Below are 24,412 nucleotides of genomic sequence, written 5' to 3' on the forward strand. Positions count from 1 at the left end.
AGCTGCAGCCTCACCAGTGCTGAGTACAGGCGCACAATCACTTCCCTACTCCTGCTGGCCACACTATTTCTGATACAGAATTAGTTTTAATTATTTAACTATTTATTAGTTTAATAATTCTGTTTTTATACATTAACAGAAAACTAAATTAGCAAATCCAGTTGTGCTCTCAATAATTCCTGTGTGAACCGGAAAAAATTCAGTTGACTTTAGAAGAGTTATTCTCGAGTTAGAATTCTCTTCCAGTCATTTTGTTTTAATCAGGTTCTTTTAAAGATAAGAAAATTTCCATCTATGCTGTTTTCATTATGCTGAGATACATACAAATCACCCTACATCAAAATTAACCACTAGCAATACCTGGGCAAATGTCGGCATAGTTATCCATGTGGATTATCAACTTAGTGGTACATAGACATCACTTTCTTTGCTTACACCAGGTAAGTTGGCCCACACAAACAGGATGATCACAATATTTTAATTCCAGCATTAGGGTAGTGGTACAAACCATATCTGTGGCTTAATTCTACTTATCATTTATTTATGCTAATGTCACCCTACTACATTATGGTCTCCACATGCATCCCCTAATGAAAAATATCTAGCTCTTAAACCTTCTTCTGTCTCATTAGACATTGCATTCTGCTTTCTTTTCTATGTCCCTAGCAGCTTTCATGTCTTTTCATGAGGAGGGGATTAAAAAAAACCCCTCTCTTAAATGACTTTAAAATAGAAAGAGAGAGTCCTGTGTTAATTGAAATCCTGTGTTTCTGTAATATTATTTTATAGCCCTGTGTTCAAGCACTTTGATTTGGAAAGCAACACAGATTTATGAAAATGTTTTAAAAGAAAAAAAAATGTTCAGCAAAAGGCCCCAAATCCAAGGGACTATTTTATATGAAAGTCATTTATGCACAAAAAAGCCTGATTCATACCCTCAGTGCCATTTTATTAGTTCTGCTGCAAAACCAAAATACCACTAGTCTGGTAGATGATATTTCTCCACACAGCTGATATGCCTGGCATGTTTTTGAACAACAAGCTTTTCTCTTTCATGGTAATTAAATTTATCCCATTATTTGTGGTATTCCTCACTCTAAGTATAAAGAGTGTGTGTTATCGTGGGAAAGGCCAGCACCGCAACACAGTCAGCATCATGATTTTACTGGTGCGCAATATCATTTTGCATGGTGCTACCTTCCTATTGCAGTGCTGCTTTGGTTTAGGAATCATTCTTTAATACTTCGAGTGCTGGAGTAATTCTCTTTCTTTTCATTTCCCCCCGCTCCTCATTTTCTTGCATGGTGATTTAGCGACAAATTTGTACATAGTCTCATGCCTCTGAAGCTGTAAACCATATTTCCTACAGAATATTTCATTGATAAATGTGTAGAACGCAAAGGAGATTTGGCAAAGGCATAAAGATCCAAGAAAATTGAATAGCTTTAGAAGGAGTAATAAGCTAGTTATATTGGCACAGATGAAAGGACATTGACTTGGAATTACATTAAGTATGTGGAAAGCATTCCCCTTGTCCTTGTGTAATGTCCCTGCATGGCAACTTGTTCTGTTGACAGTAATTCCTTATACGTCTATGTCATGGCCCGGTTTGCTTTAGCGCTGGCAAGCATAAAACCCCATTGCTGAAGTGATGCTTTAACAACATTGCCCTGTGTGCAGGTAACATGGTAGAAATGGATGGTACAAGTAAAGGACACTTCTTCCATTTCCTGTTGAGCATGTTTGAGAGTAAGAAATCCTTTTGTTTTGTAGGTCATAGGAGGCTCTTTCTTACGGTGTTCGAGGGAACTCTGATCCCAGTGGATTAATTTTGTTTGCTCATATCAAGAGTCGTGTTACCCAATATACTAGCTTGATTGCTCACATTCAGAGATTTTATTAGAGGAATTCCAGTTAATTCCCAACCAGGAAATTGATGCAGAAGCTTGCATTCATCATCCTAATTCAACAAACGTGGTGCATCCAGGCAAAAGACTAGAACAGAAAGTTGATTATGTAACTGCAGGAATCCTGAAACGCAGCAGAATGGTTCAATCGATTTACACTAATTTCTTAAAGGAAAAAACCAACATGACAACAGCCACAGTGCAAGACTCCTATGATGGGATCTCCAGCATATTGGAGATGTTTTGTTAGAAACATTGCAAGAATTCAACTTTCTTCTATTGTGGCCCAAACCACATCCAGGGAGCATGGTGGGTGTTAGGAGTGTTGAGTTTAAAGGTGAAATCAACCCTCTCGCTGTGGACTCTGAAAGGCCAAATTACAGTTCAGCTTTGCGGTAGGCTACTCTATGGGATTGAGTCACCGGTAGCACCACAGAACATTTCCTGGGTTTAATAGACAACTGCAGAAATTTCCCATGGCTGTAACGGCCTGGCCTCAAATTTGATACAGCTGAAGATAGTGCCCCAGGTGCTGTGCAGCCCACCTCAGAGATGCAAAGGGAGACTTGACTCTGCCTACCTGGCCCTCGCACTGAGATTGTACCTGATATATGAATCTCTGTATGGTATTTTACCAGCAACAAGCCTTAATTCCTTGATTCATATTAGGGTTGTTTAGAAAAATAATGGCAGAGAGGGCTTCCCTGTTGTGGTGGAGTTGGGACATTCATCATCGTCAGCCTAGATGCAAGACCAAAGCCATCATCTAAAGTTCAGTTGCTGCACCTGAACACTACAGAGTCTCCAGGGCGCTGAGGGACCAGCTCTCCAAACGTACAAGTCTACCTAGCAGGATTTTCAGAGCACCTTGGTGCCTAATTCCCATTGACCTCTACAAAAGCTACATGCTTAACTCCTTTTGAAAATCTGCTCCTGGCACACACGGGTGATGTATGCAATAACAAGTGCCCAGACAGACAGGCAGACAGCCCGTCCCACACGGGCTTCTGCTTATGGCGCCATCGGGCAGGGTTTTGTTTTGCTTAGCAAAACTCAGATTTTTGAGAAATCTGCCCCTTTAAGTTTGCCTTTCATCAGCCTTCTTGCATAAGTAATCACACATGTTCTGAAGAGCCGGGGTTGTAATCAGTGCCTCCTACTTTCTGCTGGAGCAGCTGGAATCCAGACAAGGCACATTACAGGTGGATCCTGGTCTCTTTTCCCTGGCTTTCTAACACTTCACTGGTGCCGTCTGAATCCATAAAGCAGTTCATTCCATGTGCAGCCCAAGATAAAATAAGCCCAGCAGCATCTGGTGAAGGTTCTTGTCCAACAGAGCCGATAGCTCTCTGCAGCACTCAGGCGTATCCGCAGCAGGAGCTGAGCTCTGTCACCCTCTGGCACCCACCCTGCCTGGCTGAGATGGGGACCTTTGGGTGGGAGAAGGCCATGGCCATAGCAGCCAGTGGAAATACGTGCATGCTGCTTTGTTCCGACATGATTTTGCATCAAGCTGACGGTAATCTGGCCTTAAGTAGTTTGGCAGCATATTTGACTGTAAATATTAAACACAGATGAACTTCAAAGACAGGCTTTTTCCCTGCCCCTGTGGCATAAATTTGTGTGACAGCAGTACACTTTCTCCTCTGCTTCAAGTTTGTGTGATCTCAGTTTAACTCCAGTGGTTTCCCTGAGCTCTCTCCACCCCTCAGGGAAGATAAAAGGAAAAAAGAAAATTTAGAAAATGAAGGAGGAGAGTGTGCTGGGGAAGAAGTCCTGCCCAAGGACCTGCCCCCAGCATCTCTCACTTCTCTCTTCCCTCTCTGTGAGCCAAAAGGAATGCTCATGTTATCCTTCCCAACGTGTTTCAGACAGAGCAAACCAAGTTAGCTCAGGCTGGTGAAATGAAAGGATTTGCAGACTGAAAAATGCTCACGTGAGCTCCCCCTCCAGCAGATCTGAAGGGACAATGGCTACCAGGAGGAGGGTGGTGACGTGGAGCTGAGTGTGGTGCCTTTGGGTGCAGAGGACACCTTAGAAAAGTAGCTTTTCTTCTGAGCCCCTACATAGTTCCTCAGCATGTCCCACACGTCCGCAGCATTTCCAGATGAGTATCTGTAGATAATAAGATGGTATTTAATGCCAGAAGTATAGCATGGGAATAAGACTACACAGGTTTAGAGAAGAAAGCTTCATGCTACCGTGGAATACTCCCACAGAAGGCCCACGTTACTTTTCAAATTACAGGAAAGCCTTGACACATAACTGACATATGGTTGGCATCGGCAACTGCCTCCACTGCCATCATCTGTACAATGACTTCTGCCCAAGTTTGCAGGTTGGGCTGCTCTGGATGTCAAAATCCAAGAGACACATTCCGAGGCTTCAGCCGTCGTCCGAGCAGATGGCGATGCCATGCTTTCCGCATCGCTGCCGCTACACCGGGGGGGTTAGTTCAGCTCATTCCCGAGCCTCGTAACGGCCCCACGCTAGGTTAGCTCTGGTCCTCCCAGCCCTCTCCGCTTTCTTACAATAGTGCTTCCACGGATGCGTTAGATTCACGGGATGCAGAAGTAATTCCTGCAAGGGCTGTGGCCGCCCAGGTGGGCAGTCTGCATGGACTCACCTGAACCAAAAAGGTCTTCAGAAGGGTACCAGGATGCGACTGAGAGAGAGATTGCAGGGAGCGGAGAAGAGAACAAGGGAAGTAACGTTTAAGCAGGTAATGCAGGAGAGAAATGCAAGACTCGGAGCCTCTTATTTATTAATAAAAACCAGCCACTGTTAGGACAGAGAGTGCCGCCTGCTGGCATGTGCAAGGGCTCTCCGAGGCAGGACTCCTGGCTTCTGCTAGTGTCTTTGCCACCAACTTTCTGTTTGACCTCAGAAAATCGGTTGGAAGGTGGTTTTCCAAATTAATGTTCCATGGGATTTGGGCACATGACTGCTCCCACTACATCTATAACTTTCTTTTTTCTTTCTTTAGCCCTCCTTGGAATGAGTATATTAATACTTACCTATCTGGTAGAGCTGCCATGACATGAATTCAATATTTGTAAAGTAATTTGATCTGGGGCTAGAGGATACTGTATAAATGCAATGTTTTGCCATTAAGAAGATCCAGGGAAAAGCCTCTCCTGGTTTGGTAAGGTCACAGGAGAACTGTGCAACTTTATGCGGAAAAATATAAGGTGATCAGGTGAGGTGGAGCACTTTCAAATGACTCTGTTTTTCCTGATGAAAGGAAAAGCAGTCAGTAAAACAGAGGCAGACTGTTGCAAATGAGCAGAGCATTACAATATTCTGCCACGTATATATATATTTATACGTATGTATACCTATATATATAAAAGCACATAAATATATATATATAAAAAACTTTCCTCCTTCTCTTCCTGATCTTAATGAGCAAGGATGACTGGATGCCTAACCACAGCCGCCTTGAGCTCTTTGACTGAGGAGGGCTGTGCTCCACCCTTCTTCCTTTTTTCTCTCCTCATAATCAAGGTTTTTCTTTTCATATCACAGCGAATTCTCCTTTGCCTTTCTAGCACCTGCACAATCTCGTAGTAAGCCGCAATGCACTTATTCAATCCTACCTTAAATGTCCTGTCTTTTATCTCCCAAGCTCACTATCTGGATAAGGTAGTGAAAGGTATGCTCTTCCTTCCTATTTTTCCTATTGTCTTTGTGTTTCTTTTTAAAAAATGCACCGTGGACATGCTGTGTTGAGGTCGCATCTCTTCCTCATTGTCACCAAAGTGCTCCCTAATGTCTGGAAGGGTGAACTTTCTGGTCATTTAGGTAGGAAATACCTCCGTAAGTGCTGTGACCCTGTGTTAACATTGTGTCAGTGTTCCTACCCGTCCCCTTGTCCCTGCCCTCCCCTCCAAATCATCTCTCATCCTCACCCCTCCTACCCAGGTAAGGAAAGTCAGGAGGAAACAAAAGTGTCTGTGAACACAGAAGGAGCCCTGTACAGTGATGTGTTTTAATTAAATGTCTATGATCCATTTTGTAACAAGCAGGTGAGTGCACTTTCTGTGTGGAGTCTTCATGTTTTTGATCCATGACTGCTAAGTCTTACATGGGAACTTCGAGTAATGAGATATATATTATTTTGTATTTTTTAATGCAAAAATGTTATGACTTCAAAGCCTCTGGTTGTATAAATCCATAAATTCTGTTGAAATTGGTGACGTTGCATTAATTTACAGTACAAAGAATGTTCCTATTTGTAAATGTAAAGCAAGTCTAGGACCCAGGTCTTTCTTCAACTGAGAAGAAATGGGATTGAACTATTATGGAATAGAGGCAATCTAGCTTAAAGAAAATCTCAGTATTAATCAGAGTAATGAGCTAAATTAATGTAGAACTTTTTAATAGGAATAGACAGTTCGACAATGCACTTAGCTTTCTAAAAATATTGAAATAGCACACATCTGGTTAAATACAACAATCTGACAATAAATATGATTGAGTTGGACACAAATATCTTTCTACATGGCTGATTTGGCACTAGCAGCAACACAGTGCTGACACCACACAGCATCATATGTTTGCTGGTTAAACAAACCAAAAAATCAGGTTGAACAAATCAGTTTCTTCCATAGCATTACCCTCCTTTTCAGGTTGTGAGCAAGGAGAAATAGCAGCTGTGAGAGGCTGATGAAGAAGGACAGATATGCCAAAATATTTGTCCGGTGAACAGTTAAAATGAAGTCTCTGCCATATAGGGCTCTTGTGGTGTGACAAGAAACATGGTTGCCCTACTGACTTCGCTTCTCTGACGAATTTACAGTCTAATGCTTCTCTCTTGTTTCCACTGAGGCTTAAAGGCAGGTTTAGGTACAACCATAAATAGAGAAAAACTTTGAAGGGATAAACAAATATTAATGATAAGGAAACGTTCACAGTTTAAATAAGGAGACTTTTGTCTAGTGTAACGCAGCAAGTGGTAGCTGTCCTTGCACCCATGTTTATAGGTCAGTGGATTGTTCAGTGGTATTTAGTTTTCTTTCATTGCTTAGCATCAGTGAAACATGCTTGACGTTATTTAAATTAGGGGAAAAAAGTATATTCTCCTTTTTAGATCAAGGAAAGAGGGTCAATTGTTGTGCCCTTATGGAGTAATAGTGGTGGCATCCTTAGAGGAAGATACGGGCCATCACTAGGGAGTGCAATCAGAACCTCTTGTTAATGTTCCACATCTTAGTGTTTTGCATTGCAAAACCCCAGAATTCCTCCTTTTCATCTCAACTTCTCTTGGAGAAGGTTGGATCAAAAGGTAGCAGATAAGCGCCAAGGGGATAGAAAAGATGAGAAATCAGCCTGCACAGCCTGGGTCCAGGGACCTTCAGTACTTCAGGGCCATTCAGTGCCCCAGGTTTTTTTCTGGATAGTCTTTTGACTCACCTTTCTGCCCAAGAATAAAGACACATTATAATTGGTGAGTATTTCAGTGGGTAACAGGTTAAGTAACATACTAAGAATAAAAGATCATCTCTTACCATGCATGGCCTCTTTTGGAAAGATTAGCAATAGCTGAAACATTAAAAGTACATGTTTTTTACTTGGCTCACTGCATGGTGTGCATTTTTCAAAACTAAATTACTCGTGCCCTTTTGGCTTTCTTAATTATTAACATCTTTCTGGTTGAAATCCCTTCCCAATAATCCTGTGTTGTCAAGGGTGAGCCTGATTTACTGCAAAATCTTTCCTGCAGCTTTACAATAAACCGGTAAGTCAGAGAAGATGCAGAATTGTTTCTAAATTGGAGGGCAAGTTTCAAGAGCAAGCATCAGCATGATTAAACCAGGAAGCTCTAACTAGAATTGGAATGGAGTCTTCTAAACTAAGGCCTAATTAACACTAGTAATGCTTAAAATGAAAAGAAGTGCCTACTATTAAAGAGATGCTGATTTTAGAGAGAACTTCTCCATCCAGAATACCATTGGAGCTGATAGTACATCGATGTAATTAATTTCTATCGTTGTTTATCAATTTTTGCTCTTAAAAAATAACCACATTAACACCATAGTGAGGCATATAAACAGCTAGCCTGAAATGGAAGGATGCTGAACAATATCTGAATTCAGGGATGGCTGCAAGGTGACTTCTTTGGGCTGCTCCTGAAGTCTGAGAAGCAGTGAGAACCCAAGGTCTGGCCTCAGCCACTTTGTACAGCCATAAGCAATAGGAGCTCAGGCAAGTAACTTTAATCTGTGTTTCACAGGATGCATCTGATTAAAGGTTTCTGGATTCACGGTGGTAGTTTGAGTTGGGTGTTTTTCAGGACACTTTACTGGGTTTCTCATAATTTGCAGGGATCAGCTGATGCTTTGCTCCTCCTCTACAGAACTTCTGCAGGTCACTCACTGATGTCCTCTCAAGCTCCAGGTGCTTGTGTCCCCACATGTTGCATTCAGCCATGTCCTACTCATTTCAGAGCTCAACCACTGTCTCTTGGGACTTGCTAGAACATTCGTCAGTGCTTTCCTACTGACACTGGAGGAAAGATAATAGCGTTATCTTTCAAGTCCAATTTCAAGCGGCAATGAGGCTTGGCTTGAAGAAAATTCCCATTGAACATTGTTTATAATTGGACTAATTAGAGAAGGCCTTAACTGTACAGATCATTAAGAGTAGATTATTTTACCAACAATCTTAAAAAGGCAGGGTAATTTATTACTCTGGTGACAGTCTCCTTTGACTCTGATACTCTTTTCTTGTCTAGTTCAAAATTAGTCCACTTTTTACATTGCTTCCGTCTCTCTCTTGCATGGTAGACCTGACATCTTTGCGAATGTCCCACAGCATCATCGTCTTTCAGCAGAGTTTTCATGTCCTTCAGTTGGAAACTCACATAAAGGGTTTTTTTGTGCCCTCCTCAAAAAGCCCTATTCATATATTAAATGCTCTTAGTCACCCAAATACAGTTAACAAACACAAACAGGAATACTGGATCATTAGTGACTCTAGCTATGAGAAATCAGAGCTGCAAGATTATGGTGGTGTAAATCTGTGAGGATTAAGCCATCCTGCTGTGTTGATATTCAGAAGCACTTTGGAGACAAGATGATCTTTTTGCTTTACACCCCAGCATGGGGGAAAGGAAGGGATAAAGTTTTTTTGTATGGTCTTTTCATCGAGTGCTTTGAAGTGCACTGTTTGTGGAATGAGGAATACTGGGCATTCCTGTCCCTGTAGTGTTAGTGATGGCCAAGTCTTTATGCAGCCAACCAGTTCAGAAATAGCAGTACTTACAGGTCCATTCTGCTGGATACATTGGCCTAGACAGCGATGTTAACTTCTAACTTTCTGAAGCTAAGAGTCTTCTGACAGCTGCTGCTTAATTGTGGTGTTTTCTATTAATGATTTCCTTTCTCATTACTTCTGAAAACTGTGTCTGCTGTCCTACCAAACCCATGACACAGGAGAAGTACAATTTAATCCTCACAGCACAGATACTTTGCTGTACCTTGTAATGTAATAGTTAATATCTGAAAAGTTTCATGTTCGTGGATCTGTGAAGAATTTATCCCATTAGGAAACAATTCTCTCTGACTCCTCGGAAGAGATTTATCTCATTAGGAGCCAGAGATGGCTCCCTCCTTGATGGGAGCAGGTAAATTTGCTTTCTAGACTTGAAAGATGCCAAAACAATGGCGTTGGGCATTACAGGTGGGTGTTATCCCACTTTACTTATCTACAGCATAGATGCTTATATCTCAGCTAGTCATGCTGGGTTCCCTTAATAGTCGAGGAAGAGGAATGGACCCTTTGGGAAGGCGTAATCTCGTGAGATTCTCTCTCTCTTCTGTCTTGTCTCTAAACTGATGCTTTTCCTCTGTCCACCTTCTGAGATGCTTGACTTGGTTTCTGTGGTTCCCAATCAAAAAGATTCAGAGGAAATCACGAAGTCCATTCGGATAGTCTCAAACATTTTATATAGACAGTGAATTGCACACAAAATTCAAAGACATAGGACTGAATGGGGTCTCCTCAGTTAGAGTCCAGTCTTCTGCTGTCAAGAGCAACCGCATTGTGTAAAACTTTTTATAAATTTACCAAGCTCTATGGATAGATCAGTGAGGCTTCTTCTCCTTAATACTCCTACAGGGAGGCTACTCCAAAACTTGATTCCTTTGATCCTGGCAAATTATTTTTTTTTCTTTCTAATTTCCAGCTAGAATTTATTCATGCTTGGTTTATGTCCATTTGTTCTTATGCCAGCATTATTCTCTTCAGCTTAAATAGCTGTTTTCCCTTCTCACTGTTTATCTGTTTCATGCCTTTGTGGAAAACAATCATAGCCTTCTCAGCCTTTGCTGTGCTAGAGTAGACAAATCAAGCTCATTTCCTCAGATGCAGAAGGTGCAGAAGGTGCTCCCATCCTAATTATATCAGCCATTTTCTGCCACCCCAAATTCCCCCTTTCCTAAGCCTGGGAGAGTAGAGCACATGCAGCTCCATATGAGCTCCTAATTTTTATGGTTATATTAGTTTTTCCTTATACTTGCTGGCCACTCCTCATGTGAGACATTTGAAGATCATTTGCTTTTGTCATTCTCAGAGCAAGTGATCAGTCAATACAGTATCTTTTCTGTCTAATAATGTTAGATCCTTGCCTTTGAGATCTTTGTTCCGAAGATTATAAAGCACAAAATATAATTGAAAAAACCCACAGTAAAATGAAATCCCTCTTTTCCCTCTGAATTTTCATCATGTGAAACCTCATAGGCCTAACTTAAACCGTTTCCAGGATTCGGACCTGGTCCTACATGGCTTGGAACCAAACCCAGGAGAGTTTTTGTCTTTAGCTCCCAACAAAAACTTCTAAAACCTGTCTTCTTCCCCATTGCAGAAAGTAAGAGTCTGCTGCAGGAATTAAACACTACTTGTTGGGTTAAAAATCTAGTGTTATCCAACCTGTCTTCTCTCACCCTTCTACTGTGGTGTCTTCAACTTCTCATCACTCAACTCTTTTTGGTTCTCACTGCACTCCTGTCCAGGTCAACACCACAGCACCTTTGCAAGGAGTTTCCTGCTCAGCCTCTGCAACTGCAGGATAGAAAAGAACTTTTTAGGATGGGTTATGAAGAGTCCCAAGCAGTAAAAACATGAAGTGTGCTCAGTGGTGATGCACCAGCCAGGCTCTAATGGAGCTATGCAGAATACACATAAAGTGAGACTTCTTCAGATGTTTTTCATCTAGACAAATTTAGGCAGATTTATGAAGAGGGGAAAACGGTCATATCTCTACCATTAGGATGGTCCCATCCAAACTGAATTTATCTACTCCAAAGTGGGATTACCTACCTAGCTAAGTAATTTCAGGAGGTTATTTTAACAAGAGATACACTTCTTCCTCTCTCATTCTCCCAAACAGCTGAATGCTTTCAGCTTGTACTAAAAGTAAATAAAGGGAACACACACATAAATTAGTTCCAGCATGGAAAAAAAATCGGATTAAATGGTGAAAAGTTTGGCACTGTTGTAAGTAACTGAAAGCTGGATATTAAAATGGAGAATTTCAAGTAGCCTCGTCTGTAAATAGCTCTTCTGTAGTAGATAAATACTATTCTAGTGTATAAATACTGAAACACGCACACACACAAGCATGCTCACACATACACACACATATTGTATGCACACAGACATATTTCAATACACATTTTGAAAGACTGCAATACAACAAAAACGTTTGTAAATGCAAAATTCATTTAAGATCCTTTTAAAGGACTTTTCCTTACCACCTTTTCCTTATTCCATTTGATCCTTGTAAATCTGTCACTTGTTAGAAAAACAATCCTAGAAAAGACGTTAAGTTCACCATGAAACTTTTCCTTAGTTGAAAGGCATTTCTGAATGACGTGTCCCCAGTGCGGGACACGCCATGGCGTGGTGCGCTCTAAACGCTGTCTCAGCACTTCCTGGGCAGCCTCTCGTGCATCATGCGGTCAGCCAGACGTTGCGATGACGCGCACCTTTCGGTACTCTTCGCCGTCACGTTGTGCCCCGTTAGGACAGGATAGGTCTGCGTTGTTTGCACAATTTCACAAGCAAAACTGTCTTGCAAAGCTGAGAGCCCAAAGGAACTATGTGGCAGGATTGCACAGCACACATATAAATAGAGAGCGCCTTAACACGGGGCTTAGGAAGGCTGAATTGTGTTCCTGGTATAATCAGTCCTGCTGAGTGACCTTGACAGTCACTTCAGTCCCTTGTACTTCAGTTTCCTAAGCTGTAAAACGTCTCTTACCTTTCTGATGGCTTCTTGGAAAAGATTTCTGAGCTCTGCGGGTAAAAAGCCCCCAGAACTGTACAATCTCAGCAGCCTTCCGCACACCGCTGCTCACTGTGGAAATTACTCTGCTATCTTCCTGGGTGGGGGGGAAGGACGGAAGTCTCAGCGGGAGGTCATCAGATGAGAAAATCAAACCCTAGTGAGCAGACTGGAAGCTTGGTGCTCCTCTCCCCCAGGTGTTATCACCTATAAAAGAAATGCCTGCCTCTGTGCTGGGCTCCTCTCTAGTCACGGGGGAGAAATGGGTGTTTCCAGAGCGCACTGCAGCTCGTCTGTACGGGCATCTAACACGCACGCAGGGATTTATGCCATGGGACAGTCATCTTCTCTGCTGACTACAGAGAGAGTTGAAGGTATCATCTCCCTTGTAGATGAATCATAACCAGATGAGATGAATCCCACCCAAAATGTAGGTAGAGAAATTGGGTGTTCTCCAAATATTTCTAATTTAGGAAGTGTCTTCCCTTTCCAGGCAGCTTTGACTGCTTGCCAGTCTGAGATCTCAGTACTGCTGAAAGCCAGCTGCTTTATCCCACTGGGTTTTAGGACCCCCATACGCAATTTAGGTAACCCCAAATCTTGGTCTTACAAAAGGAAAGGCTTTGAGAGCCTCAGAGAGCAGGGTGGGTTTTACAACCAATGAAGCAGGAAAATCTCACTGCCTTCCCGAAGCCCACCGTTCCCTTGATCCAAGTTGTGAGGCTGGGCTGTGGGGACCTCCTGGGAGAGTCAGAAGCAGCAGCCCATTGAGTGGTCACCACCATTCTGATACCAAACCGGGGCAGTTCATTCCAGGTGGGAAGACACCAAGTGGGAGTGGAGAAATAAAGTGAAGGCAAAGGGAAAAAACCCGTTTAATGAGCTTTTTCCAGGCTGTGTTGCTTTGTCTTCCCAGCGCATTTGAACGTGTGGCTGTTTGCCTTGCAGAGGGATGCCCTGGCTTGTGTAACGGCAACGGCAGATGCACTCTGGACGTGAATGGCTGGCACTGTGTCTGCCAGCTGGGCTGGAGAGGTGCGGGCTGCGACACCTCCATGGAGACAGCGTGCGGCGATGGGAAAGACAACGACGGAGGTAGGACTTGAGCACGCGTGATGCATCAGGCTTCGCGGAGCCTGGGAACCTTGCACAGGGGACAGTCGGCTGGGCTCCATTCTGCAGGGCAGATGGTTTTCTGACAGCTGGTGGGGAGCAGACAGCAAAGTCTGCCAGGCTGACTCAGCCAGAGTGGATCTGAATTCGAATGAAACGGATCTGGACTTGGGGTGCTAGGGCTGAAGAGGGAGGTTTGTTTATCCTCACATCAAGTCCATATTCCAGAGAGCAAGCAGAGGCTATGCGCTGGTCCCGTGCCCCACCCCAGCCGTGCGGGTCAGCGGTGACACGATGGGACCCCCTCAGACAGCGAATGTCCCCAACTGTTCCAACTTTGGCTCCACTGCCTGAGTTTTTCATCAGTGCTCTCCGGTGGGTCACTGCTGACTTGGGATGGATGTTTTGCAGAATCTTAGAGGCTTTGGTGACTGATCCTCATGCCCACAAGCCATCCAAGCCCTCTCAAACCATGTTTTATTGATTACCGTCCCATATGTAATGTCAGGCATGTGAATAATAACGCTGCGTAATGCAAACTTAATATTCAGAGTTATCTCGTTACAAAGGAAACCCTGGTGCAGTGTGAAGGTTTGAATTAGAGGGCAGGAGATGAGATATTAAATTTAAGGCATAAGGGGGACTGCATAATTTGTTTTGTTGTCACTCAGCAAAAGGCTTTGTAAACCACAAGTCTGGGCCAGGACCCAGGCTGTGAAGTGGAGACTGCATTTTGCAAGCCTCTGTGTTATCATAGTCACAAGAACAGTACAGTTAAAAAAAAAATAAAAATAGCTAAGCCAAGACTGTCATTATCTGCTTCACAGCAACTGGGATTCTGATTGAATATTTAAAATACTTCTGCACATCTGGCATGGCAAATGGACCAAATTATCCCTTTAGAAAAGATGGAAAAAATTGGAGAACCATACAAAGAGTACACACTATAAAACAAAGGTCGCTTTTTGCCTCACATGAAACTGAATATCGCTGTACTTGTCTTTCCTATTTACAGCTGCCACAGGGCAGCAATAAAGTTCATCACATCAGATGTGTAAAAATATGTAAATAGAGCCAAGGATAATCCCAGTTTCCATGGAAAAAAAGTAACCACCAAAAACCCTGTGAACTTTTTAGAAAGAGAGAGAGGGAAGAAGGAGTAATCCAGCCTAACATACAACGTAGGCCACATCTGTATAACATCAAAAAGAGCACGACCAGAGTCTGAGCAGGTTGGTGGAACACCATCTCCTCATATCTCCTGGTTCAAGGTGCTAACGTTGTAACTGGGTTGCCCTCACCTTGAAACTAGCCGTTTGTCACGTTGCTAGCCTGCGGGACAGCAGAGGTAGACAGGAGAGACAAAAAGCATCGACGTGTTTACAAGGTAGTGCGCAGCAGCTGCTAACTTGCATTTGGTGAACTTGTGTGGAGCAGTGGTGTACACAGCTAGAGCAGAGCAACTGATAGGTTGTAACATATTGCCTTGCGACAGCTTATTCACGTGTCAGAGCCCACAAATGAGTGTTGACTTTACTCTTGGTACACTAAAAAACCTACATGTACATGGTGTGCATTACAGTTTACAGATAATCCATGTCATACATTACGCTGCTCCTTAGATTTTGCTACATTGCTGCTAAGGACTCTTCTCAGCTGGAAAGTGGAACAGTGGAATACATTTACCTTCTTGACTTGATTTTTATACATTTTTATGGATTATTTGTATTTGTGGTCTCAAATCTAGAATTTCAGCCCCTGCGATGTAGGAGCATCTACATGGTGAGGCAATTCTGCTTTGAAGCCCGAGTTCCTTGTTTAGCCCAGGGAATATAGTTACATGGACTCATGAAGAAAGGCTGATTCTGGACCTGTTTCCTAGTTTTTATGCTGATTTCTCTAGCAAGACAGCTGGAGTAATTTGTAGAACATCCGTAGAATAATTCAGGTTGGGAGGGTCCTCCAGCAGTTATCTAGTTCAACCCCTTGGTCAAAGCAGTTCTAATTACATCAGGTTGCTCAAGGCTGTGTCCACTCAACTCTTGAACACCTCCAAGGACAGAGATTCTACCTCTCCGGGCAACCTGTTCCGCTATATGACCATACTTATAGTAAACTTTTTTCTCCTAATATCTAATCAAAATTTTCTGTGTTCCAACTTAATGTTTGTTGTCTTTTGTCCAGCACCATCTGAGACATCCTGGAGTACCTCAGCTGGCTTCTGGCTTCCCCTTCACAATAACTTGGATCTCTAGTAGAGCATATATATATGTCCATATATATAAACCAGGACATGGTTTTTATATATATATATAAACCATATATATGAACCTTTGGATTTCTCAGCTATCCAAAGGCAACTCAAATGACACAAGGCACCTGTGTTTAGGAGCAGAATTGATCCCATATTCAATGCAGCCACTTTGTCACCACAAACATTATACCTTGGGCAACTGCTGCACTTCAAAAAGCACTGAAGAGATGTAGGCCTGAACAGCCTTGTGAAAGAGCGCGTAGTATGTGTATAAGCACTCTGGCTTCTCCCTCTTTTGGGATCCTATCATAGTCTCTGGAGAGATGTGTGCTCAGGGCTGAAGAAAGGTGGTTTATTTTGGTTCACCATAAAGGATTTCAGGACTGTTGCTGAATTTGTCTCCATATGCACATGAATGTAGGCAATGGAGATGGTAGTTCTTTCATGAAGCTTTAGAAGTCAAACATCTGACCTAGTCACTATGGGTACCATCAGCAAAGACAAATGGATTTAGGACATCATCTCTGTGAGGTACTTTTAGACTAGATATTAGGAAAGATTTCGTTACTGAGAGCATGTTCAAGCATTGGAACAGGCTGCCCAGGGAGGTGGTGGAGTCACCATCACTGGAGGCGTTCAAAAAATGTGTAGATGTGCCACTTCAGGACACGGTTTAGTGGGCATGGTGGTGTTGGGTTGATGGTTGGACTTGATGATCTTAAAGGTCTTTTCCAACCTTAATGATTCTGTGATTCTGTGATACTTCAGTCATCACGTCATAGGTGCCTACTTCAGTTGGTGACCACTGCCCTTTGAGTCGTTTTCTCCTCAGAGCAGCATTTCTCAAACCGGAGACACCACCGTGGGGCCATTCACGCTACGGGGGGTTTCGCTCTGCCTCAGCTCATCGGAAGCTGGTTCCCGCACTGGGGTATCGAGTGTCTGCTAATCAAGATCCCTGCAGCCGGAAATTCCTTGGGATAATGGGAGCTGAAGTCAGAATCTTTTTCATCAGATCCCAGACTAATCATACCCTGAGGGAGACGGGTACCAAATTACAGGGTGTGTTTGTCTCTTAAATCTGGAGGCTGTTCAGATAAACAATACCAAGCTAAGCAGAAGTGACTCCGAGAGAGACTCAGTGAAATATAATCTCCATTCAGGTTAGAAAAAAGGTGTCTTGGAGAGCAGTCCCTTCTCCACACGTGAGTGTCATTTGTCAAAGCTATCACTTAGGTTTCACACCCAGGTCCACTTTATTTACACTTTTAAACACAAAGACCATCAACTTGAAAGGAGTTGTAGCTGAGAGCAGACAATAATCCAGTATCAGTCAAGGGAAAACAGTGCAGTGTTAGAGCTTTAAAAATCTGGGTAACAGGCTAGGATTTTGCACGTTTGACCTAAAAGGCCACCTGTATTACAACAAATGTGAGGTTTTTCCCTTAAAATGAGCTGAGAAAAGTGATTCTTGCCTCTCTTTGGCAGAAAATAACCTCCCTTATTCATGGCTACAAACACTCACTACCTGAGAGTAGTCCTGTCTCACCCCACGCTGAGAGCTCTGTCATGTTCTTGAAGAATAAGAAGCTTGAAGGTTTAAAAGACTAAGGAAATTATCTTCTGTGACAAGTCCTAAAAGTGGAGTTAATGACATTTGACAAAGCCTTGAGAAGAGACTGATACTCCATAGGTCAAATATGGGCTCCGTTGCATTTGTAGGTTCCTTCATCAGGAACAGAATGCACAGGGAAAAGAGAGGGAAAGATGAGAGGGGAGGGGAAGGGAGGGGAAGGGAGGGGAGGGGAGGGGAGGGGAGGGGAGGGGAGGGGAGGGGAGGGGAGGAGAGGAGAGGAGAGGAGAGGAGAGAGAGAGGAGAGGAGAGGAGAGGAGAGGAGAGGAGAGGAGAGGAGAGGAGAGGAGAGGAGAGGAGAGGAGAGGAGAGGAGAGGAGAGGAGAGGAGAGGAGAGGAGAGGAGAGGAGAGGAGAGGAGAGGAGAGGAGAGGAGAGGAGAGGAGAGGAGAGGAGAGGAGAGGAGAGGAGAGGAGAGGAGAGGAGAGGAGAGGAGAGGAGAGGAGAGGAGAGGAGAGGAGAGGAGAGGAGAGGATATTCTTCACAATCTCACAGATACGCTCTTGGGCAGCAAAACTGCATTCACCATCTTTGCTCTGGAGGTATCATCCAGCTGTATGAATCCCTCCATACTGAGAGCCAGAGAGTTGGCCAATTCACCATATCATTGTCTGGATACACCCCACTGTCCTGAAGCCATAAAAGAATTATAGTTATTAAACTAAATTATTCTTTTGGTCTAAAAGTTCTCTGTGATCAACACAGTAACTTCACTTGAGGGCCTTTGTTATTGTTTTGGGCTTTTCCAGGGTAGCCAAGTCTTCCAGATAAGGTAAATATTGCTGGTTCTCCAGGAAGCAGAACTGTCTGCATCCTTCATCTCCTGCTTTGAACCATTCAAGCTGCTAAACAGCTGCTGAACTCTGCTCAAAGTGAATCTACTTTACTTGTGAAAGGCAGGAGTCTTTCTCAGACAAAAAATAAAATATAAATGTTCCTAATATTATCTAACCCTTCATATTCATTACAGATTAATGTCCAGTTGTCTGCTTGTCTCTGCTGCCTCTTCCCAAGCGAAACATTTCCAAAGGATTGTGTTAGTAATTAGTGCAGGATAATGTAAATAGATAGATAAACAGATGGATAGATAGACAGATAGATAATCTTCACAGTTAAATAATGCTGGCCTATCCTAATGTATATTACACGCTGTTGCATAGAAGTACAGTAACTTCATTTTTCTTACATGTCCCCTAGTCAATGATCTTTCTTTGGGAGAATCCTGGTTTCAGCGAAGAAAATAAACCATTCTGTTATCTTTTCCTGCAAGAATTGTAGTAGCAAAACTTCTCCCCTCAGTTTATGTCTCATTCATGGCAGCTACATGCAGTGCATTTAGCCTAGCATGAGCACAGCGTTCCAATGTACATGTGGCCCTGTTTTGCCTTTGCAAGTTCAATCTGTGCTCAACCAGATGCTACCGAAGAGCTAGCAGGTGGAGCAACCCTTATGGTTACCTTCCCTCTATCCTCCTGGGCCACGAAACAAAAAGTTGCCTTAGTCTTCCAACCCTGGAGCAGTGAGCAGGTCAGAGACACCAAGCCACTACACACGGGATTTTTGCCTTTCCTTGAAGCCTTGAGTATTAGTTACTGCTGCCACTAGAAACCAAGTCTCACTTCAGGGATGATGCAATTCAGGAATGGGTTGTCTGAGGCAAATCAATGTTGTTTGATTAACTCTACCATAACCCATTGGTGCAGGTCCACATAGCAGTGCTTCATGTCTTGCTTGCCCCATTCAAGGATCAGGTAGTGCTTGTAGTAAGATGGAGACTTGTATAATGCTTTGGGACAGCAGCATTTCAAATTCTTTGGCAAGAAAAATTTTGGCACTGGACAGTGGCCTTCTTAACAGCCATGTGTCCACCATCTGTCCACCACGTGCCAAATAATGTGTTAGAGAGCTGGCAGGAGTCTGCATGCTCTTTGCCAGTACATAGGGTTACACCTGAAGGTAGTGTCAGGGTTGTAAATGGAATTGTAAAGAGTCCAGGAGAACCCCAGAACGCCAACCTTTATCTTTGCAAATGTTTGAGCTGCAGACAAGGTGGTGGGGTGCTTTCAGATATTTTCTTTTTTGTTTTGCACACTGTTATGAACCTTTACTTCATGCCTGCAAGGCTTTTATAGCATGAGGAGATTGTCTCCTGGGCATGGTGTGGGAGATGTCTGCTTCCTCGAAACCATAAAAAATGATGCATTAATGTGCTAGCTACATTTATGAAGCCAAGTGTTGAGATCTGAACACACCTGGGAAAACAGCCGTCATAAATTAGCATTTACCATCACAGATAGATCCAGTCAAACAATAGGGCCATCTTGGAAGAACCATAAAGCACTGGTAAAAAGATGAGAAAGTGTGCTGTACCTGAAAAGATTGGGTAGCTGGTATAATTTGTTATAAATCACCCAGCTTCTCTTCCTCCGTTTTATGATGACTGTTAATCAACCTTCTCTCAAGTAAAAGAACAAAATGACCGGTTCACATTTTCAGGTTTTGGCTCTTTGCTGATTCTGCGTTGGATGGTAACACTTGGGTATCGCCTGCTGCTGGGGCTGTCAGGGGTGCTGTGAACCCACGCGTTACAGCAGCTAGAAGAAGGTGCTGGTTGTGCATCTGAGGACGATGTGTTGGCAACTGAGGGTCTAGCAGAGGCTGGGAGTTGTCTTGACAGCTTGGGAAAGTTCCTGGTACTTTTGACTAGTCCTTAATGAAATACCTTTGATTAGTAGGTATAGAAAGAAACCATGAAAGTGTCCTCTGTTTCAAAATAAATGTACCATTTTGTGCTGAAATGAGATAAATTACTGATGGGAAGAGGGCACTGCTGGTATATAAGATGTGACAAAAGGTGACATGAACCATCTTCAGAAAAGACAGGCTTGGGCATGCATTTCACAAAGCATTTCTGCACCTGAAAAGATCCTTAAACAGAGTTTGGGCACCAATGCTAAAAGGACAAATTCAGGAAAGCTCTGCCAGACCTGCTTTATCACCTGAGGCAAACTCTTGCCTCCCGTTTCGGGCAGAAAGTCCCCTTCGAGACGTAAAGTTTTGCCCTGAGTGTGCTCAAGGTGCATAGAGTGCATGGCCGCTTTCCCCCTGACGGGAAAAGGATTTGAGAAACATGCCTATGTCTGAGTTATCTGAGACCACTTTCCAAGCTGTGCTCAGATGATTGCTTGAATTGCCTTGGATTCAGTCAACAGAGTATGTTAGGGTGAACTTTTCAGCAGTAGCTTAACACTTTCAGCACTTGCCAGGAATGCGAGAGACCTTGGTGACAAGGATATCTCAGCTGCTGAGGGTGTGAACCTATTGCTCCCACAAAAAAATTCTAAGCTCTGAATCCCTTTTCCTCAGAGGAATCACTTTTGAGAGGTGCTTTGGCTGCTGAAGGAGGAAGTTTCAGATACAGCATTGCATGACCATTGATCAGGTTAAGCAACCCAGACTTACTGCCAGTCTCTCCTGTGCTGGGAAGGGCCCTCATGTGCCTTGCTCGGCTCACCTTCAGGAATTTCACTCCAAACACAGATTGCCTGGTTTCTGTGCGGCTTTGCTGGGTGTGCAATGCCTAAGTCCCTTTGTTAAAACCCTCCCTGGAGAAAGGAAGAAAGCCATGAAGCCAGCTACATCCACCGTGTTCTCCAGAGCAGTGATGAGCTGGAGGAAGCTGTGAACTTGTAGACTCTAAGCACATCACTATAGCTCTGGTTTATGCCCAGCTAGTGGTGATTACCATGTCATTGATAGATGACATTGATCTGTCAATGACAGATTATTTCTGTCATTTCCTCCTTCCCTTCTTTTTCTTTTCAGATTTTTTTTATACAAGAATGTAGCTCTGGATTAGGATGAACTTTTTGCAGAGTATTTCTGTAGTGACTTGCACTGCAGAGCTCCGTTCTGCACTAGAGCCCATGGAGTCTTGTAATTCAAATACATGGTTATTATTACATATGACTATATCATTTGGAACTTGCAAACACGTGCTGAGCACATAGAGAAAGATGGGAGGGCAATTCCTCTCCCAGGCAGCCAGCAATCTGATTTAGCCAGGAAAGAACCAGTGAGACCCTTATTCAGGCAAAATCCAAACAGAGCAGGTGGGATAGAAAGAGCGAAGAGAATATTAACAGCTAACATGATCACAGGGCGTTGACACTCACAATACTCTTGTTCCTTACATTTGTGTTTTGTTTCCCTTTGATTCCTTACAGTGGGGCTAAAAGCTACAACTCTTTTGTTGAGTAGGTAAAATTGTTCTCTGCAAAGCACTGGAGTAAAACCTATTTATTCCCCAAATCCAATTGAAGTAAATTGAGTGTCGGTCCTCAACTCAGGGCAGAACATCATTACTCCTGTAAACCTTCATCAGCACAAGCATTCACATAAACTATAACTTGTGTGTTGTGTAGAAGTACTGAGCCATTCCTTTAGTCTCTGTTTCACCAGAGTTTAGACTAGAGCTGGAAGGGTAAAATCTGATTTGCTCAAGGGTAAGACTAACCCTCTGTTAGCTTTACCTTTGAGCATCTGCATTTTAAACCCTCCCTAGCCAACTCTGCCAATAATAAGCAAAAATCATCACAGGACAAGACAAAGAGTGTCCCCACAAAAAGGGATAATGTTGCCTGGTGAATGGCACAAAAAGGAAAGTGCAAGATGAGAACAGGGTGAGGTGAGAGATGCATTTATGCTTTCATTGGCAATGAAAATACTCCTGAAAGACAATTTTTTTAATTGTTATTTTTCTTTCTGGTTTTTTTTGCCTAGTACAGTTGCTCACAGAGGCTCTTCCACTGCAGCCGGTGGCAAAAAGCCTCATCATCTTCAGCCAGAGCAATCCTTGAGTTTGTCGTTTAACACTGTCCCAGATGTACCCCAGTAAGGCTCCTTAGGCTCACCTCCTCCTGACTGCCTGTGTGTCCGGGGCTCCCAGTGCGTGTCACAGGCCACAGGACGTTCTCTGCCTACAAACAGGTCCGTCCCTACCTGTGGCATGCCTGGTCCAGCCCAAGGCTCCACATGCAGCACCTGTCAGCCTCTGCTAAACACATAATAACACCCCTGGCTGAAGGTTATTTGCATTCTGTTGTTGATGTTAGTATGATGGATTTTTGTTGCAGCATCCATCACTCTGTAGAAATGCTCAATTATTCAATCTCGCCGAGCTAAGACGCTGCCCATTAAATCAGCCAACACAATTGTGGGGCCATGAAAAGTCACAGCTAATTTGAAATTTTATTAGCTCTCAGCTGATCTTGTTTACTGCAGAAGCAGTCTCTCAAAACCAGCCCTTTGCTTCTGTACAAAACTCTAATCCTTGACACCTTGTTGGCTCTGCGTGGTGGTGGGTGAGGGACTTGGAAGCCAGACTGCGTGAGTCTGGAAAGATGAATGAGGCTGCTGTGGAATTTGTGAGCAGTTTGCAGCCAGCAAGCGCAGCAGCAACCCAAGGAACATGGGGACAGTAGCCCCATTGCTGCTGGAGAGCAATTATTTTGCAGGATAGTAGTGGCTGTGAATGAGACAATTAGTTTTTGTTCTGGGGAGGGAATATGTCACGCTCATCTCATCATAGCTTAGAAGTAAGCCGAAAGGTCTACCTCTCCTAATAAGCAGTGGTGGTCAATAGGCACACAGGGGTTTTTATGTTAGTGGCTGGTTGTGTGCCTTAGGATCGTAATCCGTTCCTAGCAAAGCAGGCTTTCAGGCAAGCCCGCGAGTCTGGACGTGAAGGCTTACAGGCAAGGAAGGCAGTCACAACCCCCCTGCAGTTACTCAGCACCTGCCCCGTCCCGCATGCTCGGTGGGAAGGAGCATGTCCCATTTAACCAACCCCTGGCAGATGTGGTGCTCACCATAGCAAACTTGTTTCTGTCATAACACACCTGGAACAGGTTCAGTTTATTTGTTGGGTTTTTTTTGAGAAGGAAGTTACTTTTGGCTTGGATCCTGCAACTCCTTGTGTGGTAAATGCCAGGGAGCATGAAGTAGTGCTCCTCCAGCCCACCTGAAGCTCTGGTGGGCAAGGTAAGCAAAACACAGCCCTGAGTCCTCCACACTGACCCCAGTAGCTCCAGAGTCTCAAAATTTCTGGTTGGTTTGGGTAGCTGTATTTTTTTGTATGCTATTTAAACATCATAAAAGGCATGATTTTCAGAAAGTAGTGGGTCACAAGCCAAGTGATGGGTTTGAAAGCCAATCTTAAATTTGGCATCCAGGTGACTATTTGTGGAAGGCGGTTATGATACTGAGTATCTTGTGAAACTCCTGAGCAAGGTCAACATTCAGATCTATTGTCATTACGTAACGTAGCTGTCCCAGTTGCCGCAGTGAGAATGTTGAAAGTCAGTTAATACCAGGTGTTTTCCAGCTGGTATTAAGCAAGTATCACCTTGTAGGCCAAGGTGCTGCTCCAAGAAGACACAGATAGCTTTAGAGTTTAGTCCCTTCCATGAAACAATGCTTTATGGAGAACAGGCTGAAAATACATTGCAGATACAAATTTTTAATGAGAATTGTAGTTATTTCAGTGGGTTGTGCTGGCACTTCAGACGTTGTGTGAACAGAAAATAAAAAGACAGTCTCTGCTCCCGAAGAGTTTACAGTCTACGTTAGTGTTTGGAAGAGCTCACTAAGGGGATTGGTGGATTTGCAATCTTTAAAATGAGACAGAGCATCTTTCTAAAACCATTATTCCAACCCCACCCATGAGATAGGAGCTAGATGCAGTAATCCCAAAGTAAAACTCACTGTCTAGTGATATATAGAGTGCAGATTATCTGATCAAAGTGGGCTTGGTCTGCTAACAAATAACATTAGGTGAATAAATTGGAGCTGCTTTATCCTCAGTGGCGGAAAAGGCAGGTTTTCTGCTGAGCCCAGTTCATTCTGCATGTATGTCTCTCTCTGAAGGAAATGAGACAGGGCTCACACGATGACCTACAGAGGTCCCATCCAGTCTTACTCTATGATTACATGAGGGAAAGATGCAATTATGATCACATTATTTACCAGATGTGCCAATGTCTTGCCAACGGCTCTCTTTTCACAAAGGCAGTGATTTGTTTCACCCCATGGCAACTCTGAGATTGCAAAAGGTATTTATCTCATGGCTTTATACATAGGAGGTGTGACAAAAGAGTTTTAGTTTCAGCAGGACTGCCAAAAGGACATGTGTATCTACATAGGATGCATAAAATGTCT

General features: G+C 43.4%; 1 protein-coding gene across 3 annotated transcripts in view; it reads left to right on the plus strand.

Moving 5' to 3' along the window:
- Positions 1-24,412, plus strand: part of TENM4 (teneurin transmembrane protein 4) — a gene marked incomplete at its 5' end in the record, with an annotated part of 367,633 nt that overhangs the window by 234,323 nt on the left and 108,898 nt on the right. For 2 of the 3 annotated variants that reach the window (XM_082013817.1, XM_082013819.1), the window contains 2 exons: positions 5,536-5,562; positions 13,144-13,290. In XM_082013817.1, coding sequence (XP_081869943.1) covers positions 5,536-5,562; positions 13,144-13,290 — 174 coding nt within the window. The remainder of the gene's footprint in view (positions 1-5,535; positions 5,563-13,143; positions 13,291-24,412) is intronic. The other variant, XM_082013818.1, reaches the window with a different exon arrangement.

The sequence above is a fragment of the Phaethon aethereus genome (genome assembly GCF_964289735.1).
Source record: "Phaethon aethereus genome assembly, chromosome: 1".
In the NCBI taxonomy this organism is placed as follows: domain Eukaryota; kingdom Metazoa; phylum Chordata; class Aves; order Phaethontiformes; family Phaethontidae; genus Phaethon; species Phaethon aethereus.